This window comes from Grammomys surdaster, unplaced genomic scaffold, assembly GCF_004785775.1.
Source record: "Grammomys surdaster isolate TR1022 unplaced genomic scaffold, NIH_TR_1.0 207, whole genome shotgun sequence".
NCBI classification, from domain to species: domain Eukaryota; kingdom Metazoa; phylum Chordata; class Mammalia; order Rodentia; family Muridae; genus Grammomys; species Grammomys surdaster.
In genome coordinates this window covers 73,511-91,993 of record NW_021604652.1, presented here as the reverse complement: position 1 = coordinate 91,993, position 18,483 = coordinate 73,511, and the positions used below count along the sequence as shown (strand labels likewise).

Sequence of the window (18,483 nt, the reverse complement as noted above, 5' to 3'; positions counted from 1 at the left end):
ACACACACACACACACACACACACACACACACACACACACACACACATTAAAAGGAAACAAGATGCACTTGTGGAACTCTAGAAATATTATATGCCAAAACCTTTGTACCTACTGTGCCTACTGGGGAACTCTGCTCTATTCCTTGTATGAGGTTGAACTCCACAATTAAACCGTCAGCGATCCTGCTCTCCTCCTTCTCTTCCTCTGCCTCCTCTGTGGTGCCCTCTTCTTCTTATGAAACATGGTCTTATTATTTAGCCCTGGGTGGCCTGGAACCCACTTTGTCAATCTCACCTTGCTCTCTCAGAGATCTACCTTCCTCTATCTCTGAGGCTCTGCCATTAAAGGCATAGGCCATCGTACTCAGCCTTCATTCTTGCCCCACCCCATCTCTGTCTCCTTTTCAATTTGTGTGTGTGTGTGTCTGTGTGCCATGTGCATAAGTGCGTGCACATATGCATGCCACAGTGCATGCATGAAAGCCAGAGTACAACTTGCAGGAGTCACTTGCTTTCCACCATATAATTCAGGTATCATGTTTCTCGGGCTTGCCAGCAAATGTCTTCACCAGTTGAGCCATCCCATTGGCCCACGGTTAATTTTTGAAAAAAAATGCATTAGGAGAAAAAGCCAGAGGGCACAGAAGAATGGGATAGAAAACATATACAAGGCCAGAGTTGATGGCATATGCCTGCAATCCCAGCATTTGGGAGGTGCTGGGCAGACAGGAGGATCAGGTGTTTAAGGCAGTCTCAGCTGCATAGTGAGTTTGAGGCTACGTGAGACCCTGTCTTAAGAAACAAAAATGAAAAACAAACAAAAAGGAAGCACAATGTAAATGTAAAGCTGATTTATTAACAATTTCCTAAACAAAACTAACCAGAACAGAGACTTCCCTGTACAAAACACCATGAGAGTGTTCTCTCAGCAAGGCTAATAATATCAGGCTCTGGTATTTCAAATTTAGACTGTAGCCTTTGTCTTCAGATGGATTGTGGGATACCCATGCATTTATCTGGACTTGAATAGAATCATAGCCACATGACCCACATAGAAGTAGATCAAGTCTTTGGTTTCATATGTCACAAAATGACTGCATCCCTTGCAGGTGGGGTTTTACTTATCCCTAGATGTTTCACATGGGGTGCTGTATCCTTTGCTTTTGGTGTTTCTCCAATGCCTGGCTAACATATTCCACCAAATCCTGTCACATTTCTTCCAAAATATCGGCACTAAAACCTTTTTTAGATGATTTAATTTTATGTGTGTAAGTGTTTTGCCTACATGAATGTTTGTGCACCACCTGCATGCCTGATGCCTGTGGAGGTCAGGACATTGGATTCCTTGGGACTGAAATTAGATGGTTGTGAGCTGCCATGTGGATGCTGGGAACCAAACTCAGGTCCTCTGAAAGAGCAGACAGTGCTCTTGACCATTGAGCTGTCTCTCCATCCCCCACCATGTGTCTGCATTTTTTATCACTGCTTTCTAGTCCTTCATGGTCACCATGAAGTAGGACTGGCAAGCTGCAACACTCAGGGAGATACTGGCAAGGCTATGGCCACATTCAGAATCTTTGTCTATAAGGTTGTGACACCTGTGTCACAGGATCAGAATAACTACTGAGTTCTTGCTTGACAAACACTTGTGCACAATACAGGACAGTAATAAATATTATCTGTATGTGAAGACCAGCTTATCATACAAAGCAATGTATGTTGAGAGCCAAGGAAGAAAATTATTAAATGGAATGACTGTGCTATTGGCATAAATCTGGACATAATAGTCACTCTAAATGTCTTCCTTTCCAGAACTTTTCCCTTGCAAGACACCTGTGGTATGTGTCTTGGGGTCCAGCTATGATTCCTGGTTCTCTGCTTCCTCTGTATCAGGGTGCCCAGACACTCCTGCACACTGGGCTGGAAGGATGAAGCAGAGTCCAGAATGGGTGGGCTCTACAGGATCCTGGTCCAGCTGGAAGTGAGTGCCAGGGGGTGTGGGGGAGGACTTTCTCTGTGGATCTTAATGCCACAGTTCTTTTAGACAAAGGCATTCTCTAACCATCTTCAGTGAAACAACTCTCTGAGACAATCTTAGCTTGTGCACATACCTATTTTGGGTGGATGGGGGGCTTGTACTAATACACTTTATTCAGGGTTGAAAGGAGCTATATATGAACTTTGGAGAGCAGGAAGGGGGTCTTCTTAGGGTGAAGTTTCCACTGGCTAGAGTTTAAAGTTCTAGAAATGCCTCATTTGCATTGTTAGGCAGTCCACAAATTCCAGGTACTCACTGGAAGGATTTTTAATTGGGAAAAGAGGAAGTTGAAGTTTTAGGTCTACCAAAGATGACTTGACCTTCCCTAGGTAGAGAGTGTGGGAGGTCAGATTCCCCAGACAACGTCAGAGAAGGAGAAGCCTGGCTGGTAAAGGAGTCCTCCATTTCCTGCCAAGCCCAGAGGAACTATTCGGTCATGGTAGACTTCAACCTTAATTAGCAGGGTTTGCCCATAGATACCCTCACTGGAAGTTAGTGCTCTAGTGAAAGGAAATTTTTTTTATAACTGTCTAGATGAGTAAGTAGTAGGATAGGCGCTGTAGAAAGTGTGTGCAGAAGGAGCTAACAGATGAATGCACGGGTCCAAAACAGCTTTATGGTCTCATACTAGTACCTCAACTGTCTTGGCACTTGGTTCCCCTTCTTCACATTGAGACTATGTTGTTTCTGTTGTAACTAAGCTATAAATACAATACAGATGACAGACTGTGATATCTTTTAGCTTATGTACAGGGTGACCAAAATGTTGCAACCAATTGCATCTTTGTTAGTTCCTGTTATTTTTGGTACCCTTCTCATACTCAGTGTCTCTGTTTGGTTGGTAAATTGTTGGTAGTCATCCTTCATACAGCATCTTTCCTCTTCATTTTGCTTATTACATAATCTTTTGTGTGTCTCATACCAGAGATTGCCCATTTCAGGCAAGCCCTCTACCACTCAGTTATATCCCAGACCATCCATTATTTTTGTTTGTGTTTTTGCTTTGAAGATTGGTCTAACTTAAATTGCCCAGTCTGGCCATGAACCCACTCTGTAGCAGGTCTTAAGCTTGTGATCCTCCTGTATCAGCCTCTGAGAGGTTGTGATTATAGGACTATACCATCAGATCCAGCTAAGACGTTCTCATATTATGCTCAGCATGTCTCAGGACTCTGAGTGGTAATAATGACACTGTGCTTACTGGCATTTATCATCTTTTTACATTTGTTCTATATAATGTATGTTTATTTCTGTTTGTAGAAAACCTAAATAAAAGGTGATAGGCTTGAGTTGATGAGATCCAGGCCAGGAAAAACCACTAAACACATCTGTAAACTACCATAGAGTATTGTGGGCTCTCAGACCCTGTTGTGGAGTCTCAGAATTCCTCTGCTTACATTAGACTAAGGCATGCTTTAAGATTTTCATGACCTTTGAAAGAAAATCTTTCCTAGATTTGTGATTCTATACTTTTTGTTTGCATTTATTTATTTATTTATTTATTTATTTATTTACTTATAGACAGGGTTTCTCTGTGTAGCTCTGGCTGTCCTGAAACTCACTCTGTAGACCAGGCTGATCCTGAATTGTTTTTAGAGACATGGTGTCTCTTATAGCACAAGCTGTCCCAAAATTCACTATGAGGACTGGCTTTTGCCCTATGATGCTCCTGCCTCAGCCTCCTGAGTACTGCCAGGATTACAGCCCTGTATCTACATCATGTCTGGCTCTCTGTTGAATTTCAAAGCCAGATTACTAGTAAATCTGTGTTTATACCTAGGGTTAGGGTCAGCATGTGGTTGATCCCAGGATAGGTTAAACCACAGAATTAGAAAATCTTCTCCTAACTTCCGGTCTGGGCCCGAACATAGAGCAGGCCACAGGCGGCAGCTCAGCACCCAACCCCAGAAAACTGAGAGAAAGAGGGACTCTCAGGAGCTTTAACTCAGGCAGCATCCCAGGTAAAAATGAATCACCCGTGATGTCTGCTGTTAGAAGTTGTAATCCAGATGCTGGCCTCTGAACTTATACTACTCAGACCTTTGAAGGGCCACTGACATGAACGTCAAACAGCTAGAGATTGACATCACTAATCTGAAGAAATCCCTTGTTTCGCTGCCTGAAGAGACCTCCTAAAATCGCAAAGATCCTTATTGGACTTGATTTACTCTATTACAATAGAAAAGGCTGTGTACAGCTCTTGACTGTGTACAGCTCTTAAAGAAGAATGTTGCCTTTACATAGACAAGACAGGGAGGGTTAAAGAGAGCATGAAACAGGTAGTGAAGGCCATAAGAAAAATCAGAGAGAGAAAGAGACAGATGAATGCTGGTACAAGAATTGGTTTTCAGCCTCTCCAAGGTTGTCAACCCTATTTCCTCCCATCTTGGGACCATTATTTGGGTTCTTTTTGCTTTTTTCTGCTGGTCCCTGGCTCTCAAATAGGCGGACTAACTCTGTGATACAACAGATAAATAATTTGGTTGCAAAACCTACTCAGATACATTATCATAAGTTAGCTATGGAGGACCACGAGACTCAAGATGAGGTTGTTGCTTTATACAGGGTGTTTCCAAAACCCATCTCCACCCAACCTAAAAAGAGGGAACTTCTGCCCTTAGACCAAGCAGAGAGGGGCCACCCAGAACCCCCTCTGACAGGCGATCTGAATTCTTGCTTAGGCTGTGAGGCTAAGCACTGCAAGGGAATATAAATAAAAGATAAAAATATCTCTCTGGGTTCCCTGAGGGACAAACCTGACTGCATAGGGGTTGATGTCAAAAGTATCCCCTCTCCAGGAAAAAGACATTGGGACGGGTATGGCCCTCATGCCTCACTGGACAACCACAGGGGGACTGGAGCCATTACAAGGTCCTCTTCAAATACTGGAGGTCAGGCCTCTATCCCCACCTTCGCAAGTTTAGAATTGCCACAGCCCTTCTGTACTTAGAGAAGGGAGAACATGTCAGGGGCAGCCCTGCTTACACACTGAAGGCCTAAAATCAGCCATAGGCCTAAAATCAGCAATAGGCCTGTCATACATGTATACTAACACCAAGTCTTGGGTCTCAGTGGAAAAACATTGAAACAGTTGGCTATAAGCTAATGTAAACAGGCAGCTTTTGTGGAAATTTACAAGCCTGAGTAGTCATAGACCTTGTAAATAGGTAGCCAGGGCAGACAATACCAACTTAGATAAGGACAAGCGAGTCATAGGCAGAGTCATAGTGACTTGTCCCCTGAACCTTCACCCAGCCGATACCCGGTTCTGAAGATATCTGTATTCCCCCTGAACACCCACACTCCAATGTCATTCCCCTCCCCACATCCTGCCTTTCTGTATTTATAACCCCTGTGTGAATGAATTACGATTTGAGAAAAAATAAATTACATATATATATATATATATATGAATGAGAAAATCTTCTCCTCTGTTAGGAAAGGAACTAATTCCTGTAGTCATGTTGGGCATGGCTTTGTGGAAATTTCACAGTCCATCTCCAAGCTGGGTTTTCCAAAATCATCTATATAAGTCAAGAGCAGTGGTGGATTATGGCCTGCTCTGCCTGCTCGGGTTTGCACTTTTTACTTCCCCACTTAAAAGCAGCTGACCAAGCGAGCTTCTAGCACAGGAAAAACATAGTGCCACAAGCCACATCTGCTCTGAAAAGTCCTGAGTGACCAAGACAAAGAAAACTGCTGTTTTCTAGATCAACCTGTTGTACAATCCATGAAAGCCAAATCTTCCTGGCCTTCATGAGCTTCAGTTCTACTGCCCAGTCTGTACCCAACCTCAGCTCTCATCACATGAGCAAAACTTCCTTGGTGAATCAGACAGTGGTTTCCAGCCCCACCCCTTGGGTTTTGCTAAAATGGCCTAGGAACTTGGAGATGGCTTTCACCCCAGAGCAATGTGAAGAGGACCTCTCCAGCCCCTCCACCACACAGAGTGGTACTTCCCCTGCTGTTCTTCTGCCTCTGGTGACTCAATTCACTTCCGTTTTTCTATGTAAACTCTTTTTAGCATTAACATATGAGACAGCCTTTGGACTGTCCAGTAGCTGGGGAGATCTATGCTCATGGAAAGCTTTTACACGAAGTTAACAGTTATTAATGATTGAGCTATCATTTTTTCTTTACTATATTGATTGTGTGTGTGTGTGTGTGTGTGTGTGTGTGTATGTGTGTATATAACTCATGCCCATGCATCAGGACATATGTGTGTAGGTCAGAGGACAACTTGCTGGAGTTAATTCACTTTTTCTACCATATGGGTCCAGGAATTGAACTCAGACCATCAGACTTGGCAGCAAGCATCCTCAACTCACTTAGCTATCTCACTGGTCCTATTGTTTTGAGTATTTGAGATGGGTTCTCATGTAGCTCAGGGTGACTTTGATGTCAATATGTAGCAGAGGCTGGCATTGAGCTTCTGCTCTTCAAGCCCCCCACCTCCCCAAGTGCCAGGATTAAAGGTGTGTGCCACCATACCTAGAAAGGTTATCAGTTGACTTCCAAATGAACAGATGAGGAAACAGAGTGAGACCAGTATGTAACCTGAGCACATCTGGTAAATCACAGAGCTGGTATATGAAATGAGGTTGTGCTGACCTCAAAGCTTAGCTATGTCAGATCATGTTGGCCCAAGAATCTACGACTGCTCTTCTTTGCTTTCAAAGAAATGGATGGGCTGAAAAGTTGAGGTGCTCTGAGATTTTAGAGTTTAGAGAATTTTTTTAAATCTAGATAATGCTGCTGAGGTGTTACAATGGAACACACCTTATGCTCAGTCCCCTAGTGATCCAACGTAGGGAGAGTCAAGATGAAAAACCAATATTAACATTTTGTTTAAAAAACAAATGTGTCCAAGTTTGGTGTGGTGGCACATGCCTTTTTTGGGGGGGGGTCTTTAGGGACATTAGATGTTATTAAAACCCTAGTTCCTACCTAACAAAGACTGACAATCATTGAGAACCTATATCATGTCAAGCCCCACACTACACAATTTCATTAACTTCCCCTGAAGTACCACAAGTTGGGATTCAATCTTTCTTATATGGACCTCTGAGGGACATTCAAGATTAAAGCTATAGTGGTGTCTTTGTATTATTTGCTAATACTGCATGGAAATCTCTATTATCTCAAAATAAAGCATGTAGCAATTCTAGCAAAAAGTTAGACTGTAGTGCTAGAGAGATGGTTCGGCAGTTAAGAGCAGAGGCTGCTCTTCCAGAGGACCCGAGTTCAGTTCCCAGCACCCACACTTTAGCTCACAACCTTCTGTAGTTCCAGTTTCAGGCACTTACATGGTACACATGTAAATGCAGACAAAACACTCAAACACATTTAAAAAAACATTTAAAAAAAAGTAAGCTGGGCTGGGAAGATGACAAGCCAAGAGGTACTGAGCTCATATCCCTAGAATTCAAATGAAATGTGGAATACAGTGAGGGGACTGAGACAGGAGGATACCTGAAACTCACTGGCCAGCCAGCCCTCATCCAAGTGGAAAGATACCAGAGATCAACCTCTGGCCTACACACACACACACACACACACACACACACACACACACACACAAGCAAGTACACACATACCACACACACAAAATGTCTACAAAATAACAACAAAAAGAACAATAACAAGTAAGTGAGTGTTCTTTGCCCTTCAATGAAAACTTCCTATCCTGAGGTGAAATTTTGAGGCTTTAAAAGAAACAGATTCCAAATAATTGAACTTTAGGTACAAATTGTAGGCTCAGTCTCCTCTGTCCAAGCACTGCAGTGAATATTGTTTAAAGCCTTGGCTGAGCCATTCTCTGGAAAGACTCTTTTGGTTTTGCAGTTTCTGCAGTGGGAGCCTTACGTACCAGAGCAGCATTTTCTTTGATTGGACTCTGGAGATGGTAGAAGCAAGCTCCTCCCTTTCCCGTGTGGATTTGACGGGCAGGTTTATTAGAAGCCTATTGCATCTAAAAGCAGTTGCAGCCCCATAGGGAGCAGAAAAGAGTGGCTGTCTAAAGGCTAGTGTGCAACAAAGACACAGAAACAGTTGCTCGGCAAGCTTATAGGCACTGAGCACAATCAAGACTAGAATCTGTGGGGTGAGATCAAAAACACTCGCCTTTCTGTTTACCCTGTAAATGAGCTAGCTCATATGTTCTGTTTGTTCATTCTTCCCCATTTCTCACGTTTATTTTGCTCCTTAATTGACTAGTAGAAGTCAAACCCCAAGGGTGTGTGTGTGTGTGTGTGTGTGTGTGTGTGTGTGTGTGTATGAAGTGGTGGGAATATTGAGTGTGTGCATGCCATGCTGTGTATGTGAAGGTCAGAAGACAACAACCCAGAGGAGTCAGTTCTTACTAACTATGTAGGTTCCCAGGATAGAACATAAGCTTTGTGGCAAGCACCTCTACCCATTGAGATATATCTCTGATACTAGCACCCATTTGGGGGGAAGGTCTAATTTTTCTATGTAGCCCTGGCCATCCTGGAATTTGCTCTGTAGACTGGGCTGCCTGGAACTCACAGAGATCCTTGTGCCTCTGCCTCCTGTGGACTGGGATTAAAGGTAGATGGCACACACCAGGCCTGCAGCCATTTTTTTTAAAGGCAGAGTCTCAGTATGTAGCTTAAGCTGGCCTTAGCTTCATGGTTTTTCTTGCTACCATCTCCTCAGTCCTGGGATTATACACGGGTGCCGCCATTTCTGGCCTCACAGTTTTTGCTTGATTAGTTTTTGAAAGGGGGCTCACATATAGCCCAGACTCTCAAACTCAACATATGGCTGAGATTAGCTTTGAACTCTCAGTCTTCCTGCCTTTAACTCCCAAGTGCTGGGATTCTAGGCATGACTCACTACATCCTGCTCACCCCTTTTATTTTCCTGCTGGGTTTTTGTTACTGTTGGTTTGATTTGGTTTATTTTGCTCAGGCTCAATGTGCTCTTGGTGTAGCATGCTGTGCTAGCAGAAACTGAAGTGTTAATCTTGGAGATTTCTAAGCAAGGGTGGACAATGTTAGAAACCAGTTGAAGTTTGTTTCTCAGATCTTTCTTGAGACCAGGTCTCCCTGTGTAGTAGTTCAGTTTGGCCTCAGCCTCTCCAGCGTTAGAATTATAGACATGTAAGACCATACCAGGCATCTTTATCTTGTTTTTACTGTCACAACTGGAAGGGGTTGGTTTTCTTCCCTGTCCTTTCAAAAGTTCCTTGCATCACACACTGTTTTGACAGGGAAGCCTGTAAAATCCAGTTTTAGGGGCCAGAAAGTAAAGGCACTTGCTGCTAAGCCTGAAGAAACATGAGTTTAATCCTTGTACATGGTATAAAGAAAGAAAGGAACTCTCACATTGTCGCCTGACTTCTACATTGTCCTCACAAAACACATGCACACACATGCACATGCACACATGCATACACACACACAGATGCACAGACACACATACATGCTCACACACATACACTCTCTAAATTAAATATATCTAAATTGATATACACACTCTCTAAATTAAATTAAATTAAATTAAATTAAATTAAATTAAATGTAATTTAAAAAATCCAGCTGAAAGAACCATGCCTTTGAAGCCTGGGCTTGCTCTCTGTGTCTCTCTACAATGCTCTGGGTTCTCATCTGCTGAAGCCAGGTCCACGACTCTAAGAATTCTCTTTGTGTTGCTGTCAGGCCTCAGCTTCCTGCTGTGGCTTTTGCTTTGTCTGCTACTTGTCTCCTCTACCTGCCCTGCCTCCGGACAACTTTGTAGATGCTGCTGCCCTCTCTGTTCCTCACAAGGCAGGGTAAATATTTACATGTTCAGCTCAGTTTTTGTGTTTACCCTTAGACTACTTCATGGCTAGTGTCCTTTATTTTCAATATTCTTGTAGCAAATGCTGGTAGATTTGAGGGCTTATATTGCTGTCCTTTTTCATGTCAGAACAAAGAGCACATTAATCTGGCAGTGCCATCTGCTCCACCCAATTTCCTCTAGCCACATTTGTGCATTATGGATTTATTGCTTCCTCTTTCTTCTCCATTTCTTTGACCTCCTCTCCTCCCTCTCTTCTCTCCTTTCCCCTCCCTTGCCCTCCCTGTTTGTTTCCTTTCTTTCCTTCTTTCCCTGCTTCTTTCTGAGTTGCCCAGGTGGCTCTCAGGTTCCACAGCCAAGTGGTGATCCTGGTTCAGCTCCTGATTGCTGGGATTATATGCATGGTTCACCGTGCCCAGAAAAGTTAAGTTCTTTGGTTTGGGAGAGTTTTGGAACCCAAACTCAGGGCCTTGGGTTCCACCTTGATTTTTCCATTTCTTGCATTTACTTTGAGAGATTTCTCCTCTTCATTCTGTTCCATTTTTGTTATCTTAAAAGATAAAAATACCTTAAAAGCTGGGCATAGTGATGTGTCCCTTTAATTTCATCACTCAGGAAACTGAGGCAGGAAGATCACCATGAGGAATTCCAGGATAGCCTGGGCTCCAGAGTGGGACCTTTTCTCAGCAACTACAGCAACAAGAATGCTCTTAACCTCTGTTCCTATCACTGAATTAATTTATTCAGCTCAGTCTGGCAACTGCTTTCTGATCCAAGGGTTTCCAGATACTTGGTGACTTATTCATATAATTGGGAAAGTGCACACAGACTGCAGAGTGGCAAGAAAGCTATATCCAAAGGCAAAGTTATAATGCAGATTAAATCTGCTGCAAGAGAGCAGCAGTTCCCTTGAGTTAGAGTACTCAAGGGCCCCATCTCAGGTCTTTCTTGATGAGGTATAGGAGAAGGAGTTCGATTATCACAAATGATTCTATTTTGATTGAACGGTTTGGATTATTTTAGCCTTTGTTCACTATACATGTAATTTCCTGTGATACATCTGGTTTTAATAACATGTATGACCAGCCATGCATAAGCATAAGACAGTAGGTAGAGGATCTTTCTTGAAAATTCATTCAGAAGACACAGTTTGCCTTGCTACAGAAGCACCTCAAACCACTCTAGACTGGATTAGCCCATCTCCTCTGTTTTAAGAATGTATTCTGGGACACATTAGAATAGAAACTGCATTACTGAGGGGTTGCTAAAGGGAGTAACACATTTCCATTGCTTAAAGGTGAGTGTACATGTGCTAGGTTGCCAGGTCCACTACTTGAAGACAAATCTATGTATATCCCAAGCTAAGCAGAATCCTGAATCTCTGAGCCATTTTTGCCCTTGCATGCCTCCAGCAGATATTAAACAAAAGTGAGTACAGTCATTAGAATGTTGCTTCTTCTGAGCATTATGGACTTATACTCACTCCATTAGTAGATAGCTCTATTTCCATGTCCTTCCTTTCTTTTCTGGTTAAAGTAAACTATCTGTTGTCTAAAAATTGGGAGTAAGGGGCCTGGAGTGAGTGGGGGGCCCAGTGCAAGTGGCCCCAGTGCGAGCAGGGCTGGAGCAAGAGGGAGAAGGGAAAGAGGGAAAATTAGGAGTAAGGCTCACGAGATGGCAATCCTGGCAATCCATTTGAATTTGACCCATAAAGTGGAAGGAGGGAACTGGTTCCACAAAGTTGTTCTCTGACCTCAACATTCAGTTCCAAGCAGCTCAAACTAGCTCTATATAACAGCAGACCCAAGGAATCTGGCACCCTTTGCTGGCCTCCTTGGCAACAGCCACCCCTCCCTAATCTTAAAACATTAAGAATGGGAAGGAATTTTCCTGACTTGATATTTGTCACGCACTACAACAAATAATATTATAGATGTCATCTCACTGACAAAGGACATGCTCTATCACTACTATAGTGTAGTGATAGAAGCTGTCATCAATTTGTAGGAAATCACCATAAAAGAAAATTAGAAAACTTAAAAAGGAAAAATATAATTTCTGTTCCTTGCTGAAGGCATAACTGTTAACAGATAAAAATGCAACCAGTATAGTGGACACCATTAATTCCAAAATTGGTGTTAATTCACTTGGGAAGCAGAAGCAGGTGGCTCTCTGTGAGTTTCAGTTTGAGTCCAGCCTGGTCTACATAGTGAATTCTAGAATAGCCAGGGCTACATAGTCAGACATTGTCTAAGGAGGAAAAAGAAAGAAAGAAAAAAGAAAAAACAAACAAACAAAAAAAACCAGAAAAAACTAATTAAAAATTCTAATTAAACCAACATTCACATTTTAAAAACTAAGAGAATTCAGAAAGCTTGTTATATTTATGATCAACATTGATGAACATTCTGATCCTCTTGTATCAAACTAGTAAGTAAGAGGAAACAGAGTGTTCTCAAAATAACAAGATTTGTCTTCCAGGAGACAGCACAGAAAACAGTATAGAGGGCGCAAGGTCCTTTTGCTCGCAGATAAGCACTGGGGGAAAGGAATGTTAAACACACAAGGTTGTCTCCTCAGCAAGGACATGTTTATTCGTTTTCCACTCAGAAAGCTGTGTTTGGATGTAACTGATAACCTGGTGACCTGTGCTATCTGGAGGGATAGGCCACACCTGAATCACCCAGATTTTTATGGTTTTTGTCCCAGACTCTTCCTCCCTAGACATTTATCTTAAGCATTGTTTCTCAGCCAATAAAACCCTTCCTTATGGGAGATGTCTCTTGGACTTTACAATAGCCTGGGTAACCCCTGTACTATCTGTACAGGGCCAGGCCACTCTGCACTCCCACAGACTTTCATGTTTATCTTAGTCATTTCCTCTACACCCATATTTTGAGCATTGTTTCTGCATCAACAGAACCCAGCTTTATGGAAGAGGTCACATGCACTATGTAAAGTGTTTCGATATAAACGTGTTTACGTTCAAACGAGATTTTGTTAATTATCATGAGTAAACATTTGTTTTTAAGGTTGTACTGTACATAAATATGCCTGAAATAAATTAAACTGCCCAGTATCAGACTTTAGAAGTTTGAACCAGTACTGAGTAAGTAAGTCATGGTAAATTGGATTTCCTTCTTGCTTCATGTGGTTTGTTGCTCTGGCGATTTTGGTGTTTGCAGAGACCCCCACAGAATAGTATCTCAAAGAGTCTATTTTCATATGTTGTCTATTATTGCAGGGAAATATGGGTAGCAGAAACTGGAAGCATCTGATCATATGACATCCAAGTCAAGAACAAATGCATGCCCACTGCTCAGCTTGCTTTCTCGACTCCTATAGGATTCTGAGCCAACTTCCAGGGAATAGTGCCATGTACTTTAGGTCTTACCATGTCAATTAATGTAATTAAGACAGTCCACTACAGATATGCTCCCAAGTTAATCTGATCTAGACAATTCTTTCTTGAGACTCGTCTCATTAGATTCTATATTATTTCAGGTTGACAATTAAACCAACCACCACACCATATTATTACCAATTTTTTTCTGTCACCAAAGGAGTTCATAAAAAAGGTTAGATTGTAGATTGCAGGATACATTTAAATTATCGACAAAGGATTGATATATAAACAGTATACAAGAATACGCACAAAGTGTTTTTAAAAAAAGAAAAGACAGAAAATGAAGAATGGAGATAAACAAGCAGGTCCCTGGAAGAGAAGCTTCCAAATATATAAGCAGATTTTCAAAATCACCAATACTCAGATATTATGGTCCTGCATTTCACTAGTCAGGGCATCTTGCTCAAATTGTATCAGTTATCTCAATGTTCACTCTTCCTCCTGCCCAATTCCCCTTCCCCCAGTTCAGCTCAAGGACAGAGCTTACTGAGTCAGCTCTCCCTCTAGCAAAGGCAAACTGTGGTGAAATGATTGATCATTTGGTCTCATTCACACACATCGAGGTAGCAGTGACTTGCATCACAGGTGACATTGCATTCCCCCAACCCATTCAATGAATCTGCAATGACAGCATTTCCAGTGCCAGCCCACAAGATGGGGGGGGTGTTTTGTTGTACAGATGTAAGAGGAAGATAAGGGGACTTCCTGATTGTCATACTAAAAGAAATGGTGCACACTGTTGCTTCCTTTGGCTCTGCATGTTGAGAATTTTGGTTGTAGAAACAGAGCAGCAGCCTTCTTAACACAGAGAATACTCTGGAAGTGGGCTTTGAAAGTTGGTGTTGGACTGGGCATAGTGTCTCATGCCTTTAATCCCAGCACTCAGGAGGCACACAGATCTCTCTGTGTTTGAGGCCAGCCTGGTTTACAGAGTGAGTTCTATGACAGCTAGGGCTACACAGATAGGGTAGAGATAGGGACAAAACAAAGCAAAAACAAAACAAAAACAAAAAACACCCCAAAACCCAGGTTGATGTTGAGATTGAGCTTTTTTGTTTCCTTGAAGCAGCTATAAAATACTTAATAGGAAAGAGAAATTTCAACTAAAAACCTTTGTTTTTCTTTGCAGCAAAGTCCATATGTAAAGTCCTTTGAACATGAGCATCATATATGAGAAGGAATTTCTTTCCTGGTTGTAACCTGGATGCCTAAGGCAGTCAAGATGAGTGGGGACAGCCTTGTGCCTTCTCTACAGCTCCTGTTCATGTTAGTAGGACTTTCTCTACTGTCTTTGGCAGAGACATACGGGTTCAACAAGTGCACACAGTATGAATTTGATATTCACCATGTGTTCTGCATTCGGAAGAAGATCACCAACTTGACAGAGGCCATTAGTGACATACCTAGATATACTACTCACCTCAACCTTACAAACAACCATATTCAAGTCCTTCCTCCTGGAAGCTTCATTAATCTGTCTGCTCTGGTGGACCTGAGACTAGAGTGGAATTTAATTTGGAAGATCGACGAAGGTGCCTTTAGGGGACTTGAAAATTTGACTCTGCTGAATTTAGTGGAAAATAAGATTCCAAGTGTGACTAACTCCTTTCAAGGCCTGTCCAACCTGGAGACCTTGCTCCTGAGCCACAATCAAATCACCCATGTTCACAAAGACGCCTTTACTCCTCTAGTCAAATTGAAATATTTGAGCCTATCTCGAAACAGCATTAGCAATTTTTCTGGTATTCTTGAAGCAGTCCAGCATCTTCCATGCCTGGAGCACCTTGATCTTACTAACAACAGCATCATGTACTTGGACCACAGCCCTAGGTCACTGGTTTCTTTGACCCACCTGAGTTTCCAGGGGAACAAGCTAATAGAGTTAAACTTCTCTACTTTATCACTGCCCAACTTAACCAGTCTAAGTGCTTCCCTGAATGGCCATGGAGTCATTCAGAATGTGTATCTGAAAACTCTGCCCCAACTTAAAAGCTTGAATCTGAGTGGAACAGTGGTGAAATTGGAGATGCTTTCAGCCAAACACCTGCAGAATGTAAGGGTTATGGATCTCAGTAACCGGGAACTTAGACATGGCCACTTAAATATGAAAACTGTTTGTCACCTCCTCAGAAACCTACCCATGTTAGAGACACTGGTTTTTCAGAAAAATGCCACCAATGCAGAGGGCATTAAGCAGCTGGCAAAGTGCACCAGGCTCTTGTTCCTTGACCTGGGCCAAAATACTGACTTGGTTCATCTCAATGACAGCGAGTTCAATTCTCTGCCCAGTCTCCAAAGACTGAATCTGAACAAGTGCCAGCTCTTCTTCATCAGCAACAGGACCTGGGGTTCCTTGCAGAACTTGACCATCCTAGATCTGAGCCATAACAAGCTTAAAAGCTTTCCAGATTTTGCATTTGCCCCTTTGAAGCGCTTGGAGTTTCTCTCTCTTTCGAGAAACCCCATCACAGAACTCAATAATCTGGCCTTCAGTGGGCTATTTTCATTGAAGGAGCTCAACTTAGCTGCGTGTTGGATTGTAACAATTGACAGGTATTCCTTTACTCCGTTTCCAAATTTAGAGATCTTAGATCTTGGAGACAACAATATTCGGACTCTCAACCACGGAACCTTCCGACCTCTGAAAAAACTCCAGGCTTTGATTCTCTCCCACAACCGCCTGGAAATCATGGAGCCGAATGCATTTTCTGGCCTCACTGACCTACGTTACCTTGACCTGATGTACAATAGCTTGTCATATTTTCATAAACACCTTTTCTCAGGCCTTGAAAAGCTGCTGGTTTTGAAACTTGGCTTTAATAAGATCACGTATGAAACTACTAGGACCCTTCAGTATCCTCCATTTATGAAGCTCAAGTCTTTGAAACAGCTCAACCTAGAAGGACAAAAGCATGGAATTCAGGTTGTTCCCAGCAACTTTTTCCAAGGGCTGAGTAGTTTGCAGGAGTTACTCTTAGGAAAAAACCCATCAGTATTCCTGGACCACTACCAGTTTGATCCTCTGATTAATCTCACAAAGTTGGATATCTCAGGAACAAAAGATGGAGATCGAAGTCTCTATTTAAATGCTTCCTTATTCCGAAACCTCAAAAAGCTAAAGGTCCTCCGCCTTGAAAATAACAACTTAGAGTCCTTGGTTCCGGGCATGTTCTCCAGCTTACAGAGCCTCGAGGTCTTTTCTTTAAGATTCAACAACTTGAAGGTCATTAATCAAACTCATCTGGAGAATCTGAAATCATTGATGTTTTTTGATGTCTATGAGAACAAACTTCAGTGCACCTGTGACAATTTGTGGTTCAAGAACTGGTCAATAAACACGGAGGAGGTCCACATCCCCTTCCTCAGGAGCTATCCTTGTCGGCAGCCAGACAGCCAGAGTTTACTTATAGATTTTGATGATGCCATGTGTAATTTTGACTTGGGAAAGGTCTATTTCTTATGTTCCTTCACTATGGTCATCAGTACCATGGTCTTCGCTTGGTTCAATGCCAAGATGATTGCATCTCTGTGGTATGGTTTGTACATATGTAGGGCCTGGTACCTCACTAAATGGCACAAAACAGAGAAGAAGTTCATATATGATGCGTTTGTCTCTTTCTCAGCCACTGATGAGGCATGGGTATACAAAGAGCTTGTTCCAGCCCTAGAAGAAGGCAGCCAGACCACCTTTAAACTCTGTCTTCACCAACGGGACTTTGAACCAGGCATTGACATCTTCGAGAACATTCAGAATGCTATTAACACAAGCAGAAAAACCTTGTGTGTAGTCAGTAACCACTACCTACACAGTGAATGGTGCCGGCTTGAAGTCCAGATGGCTAGCATGAAGATGTTTTATGAGCACAAGGATGTCATTATCTTGATCTTCCTTGAAGAGATTCCAAACTATAAGCTGTCCAGCTACCACCGACTCAGGAAACTCATAAACAGACAGACGTTCATCACTTGGCCGGACAGTGCTCACCAGCAGCCACTCTTCTGGGCTCGCATCAGAAATGCGTTGGGCAATGAGACTGTGGAGAAAGAAAATACACATCTAATTGTTGTCGAGTGACTGGAGTCTTACAATCGCAAATCCAGCTGCATAAACGTTGCCCCAAATAAGTGTAAGCTGTTTGACTAAATAAGCTCTCTCCAGGGACGAACAAGATTGTTTGGATAGTGTTCATCAGAAGAGTTCAGGAGACTGCTTGGAAACCTTTCAGGAGCAGGGTCCCACTATTATGGGATTGGATATGCAGAAGGAATTCCTATTTTATTAAGGGGAGGACTTGGAACCCCAGTCCTGAACTCTGGGGAGCAGGAAAGTCTTCTTTCACCTGTGTTCAGAGATCTTTGCTCACCTTGTTTCTCCAAATCAGTTGTGGTCACGGGAGACCACACTTGTGTATCCAAACTGCCCCAACATTGAAACTTTCCATCTTGAAGGGGAACTTCCTAAGATACAGGTTCACAGGGAGGGAGAACAACAGGATGTTCTAAGGGGAGATTGAAATATTCCACCCTGTGGGGAAGATTGTTAACACAGGAGGAGGTAAACAACTCAAAATAGTTTCATGAAGCCTCTGAAACTGACCAGGGACTAGGCCCTTTCCTTCCCCAAGTGTATATAAACAGTAAAGACTGCAGCGACCCTCAGACAAGCCTAGCTGCTGGGAAGAAGCAGAGAGTAGCCCTGGTGCCTGGGAGAGTCTCAGACCAGCAGAGATGCTTGAAAGAGGTTCAGACCAGCTGAGCCACCAGGAAAGGACACTTTCCATCCTGTTGAGCTGCCTGCAGCCTGTACAGTGTGCTCCAGGTTCCCAGCTTTTGTGAGCTGCCACCCATGCTTGGGTGGGCTTTAGGGATGCAGCTGTCATTTCTGCTCCTGTAAGTAACCCCTCACCCATGTTCTTGTAAATAACCCCAATAAAACTCATTAATTCATCAAGTTGGACTTTGATGGTATTCATATTTTGGTTTGTTGTCAGTTTCCTAACTAGAATGAGTAGACATTTGTTCATGTCTCCCCAGGAAGAGTGTCACATAACAACAGAAACAACAAAACAAAGACAACACAACAACAAAAATGACATTAAAAATAAGTAACAGAAGGAAAGGAAAAGGAATTTTTTCCTGCATGACTCTGGTTTGTGACTAATGCACCAGGCACACAGCCATTGGAGTTTCAAACCTATCTTAAGATGTCTTGAGGGACTGGAGAGATGGCTCAGCA

General features: G+C 42.6%; 1 protein-coding gene across 3 annotated transcripts in view; it reads left to right on the top strand.

Annotated features, from left to right (window-relative positions):
- Positions 1–18,198, top strand: part of LOC114624469 (toll-like receptor 13) — a 23,447-nt gene extending 5,249 nt beyond the window's left edge. For 2 of the 3 annotated variants that reach the window (XM_028771428.1, XM_028771429.1), the window contains one exon: positions 14,377–18,198. In XM_028771428.1, the coding sequence (XP_028627261.1) occupies positions 14,452–17,322 (2,871 nt within the window). In that variant the 5' untranslated portion in view covers positions 14,377–14,451 and the 3' untranslated portion in view covers positions 17,323–18,198. Of the gene's footprint in view, positions 1–1,915; positions 1,982–14,376 lie in introns of those variants that run through there. The other variant, XM_028771430.1, reaches the window with a different exon arrangement.
- Positions 18,199–18,483: the final 285 nt, after the last annotated feature.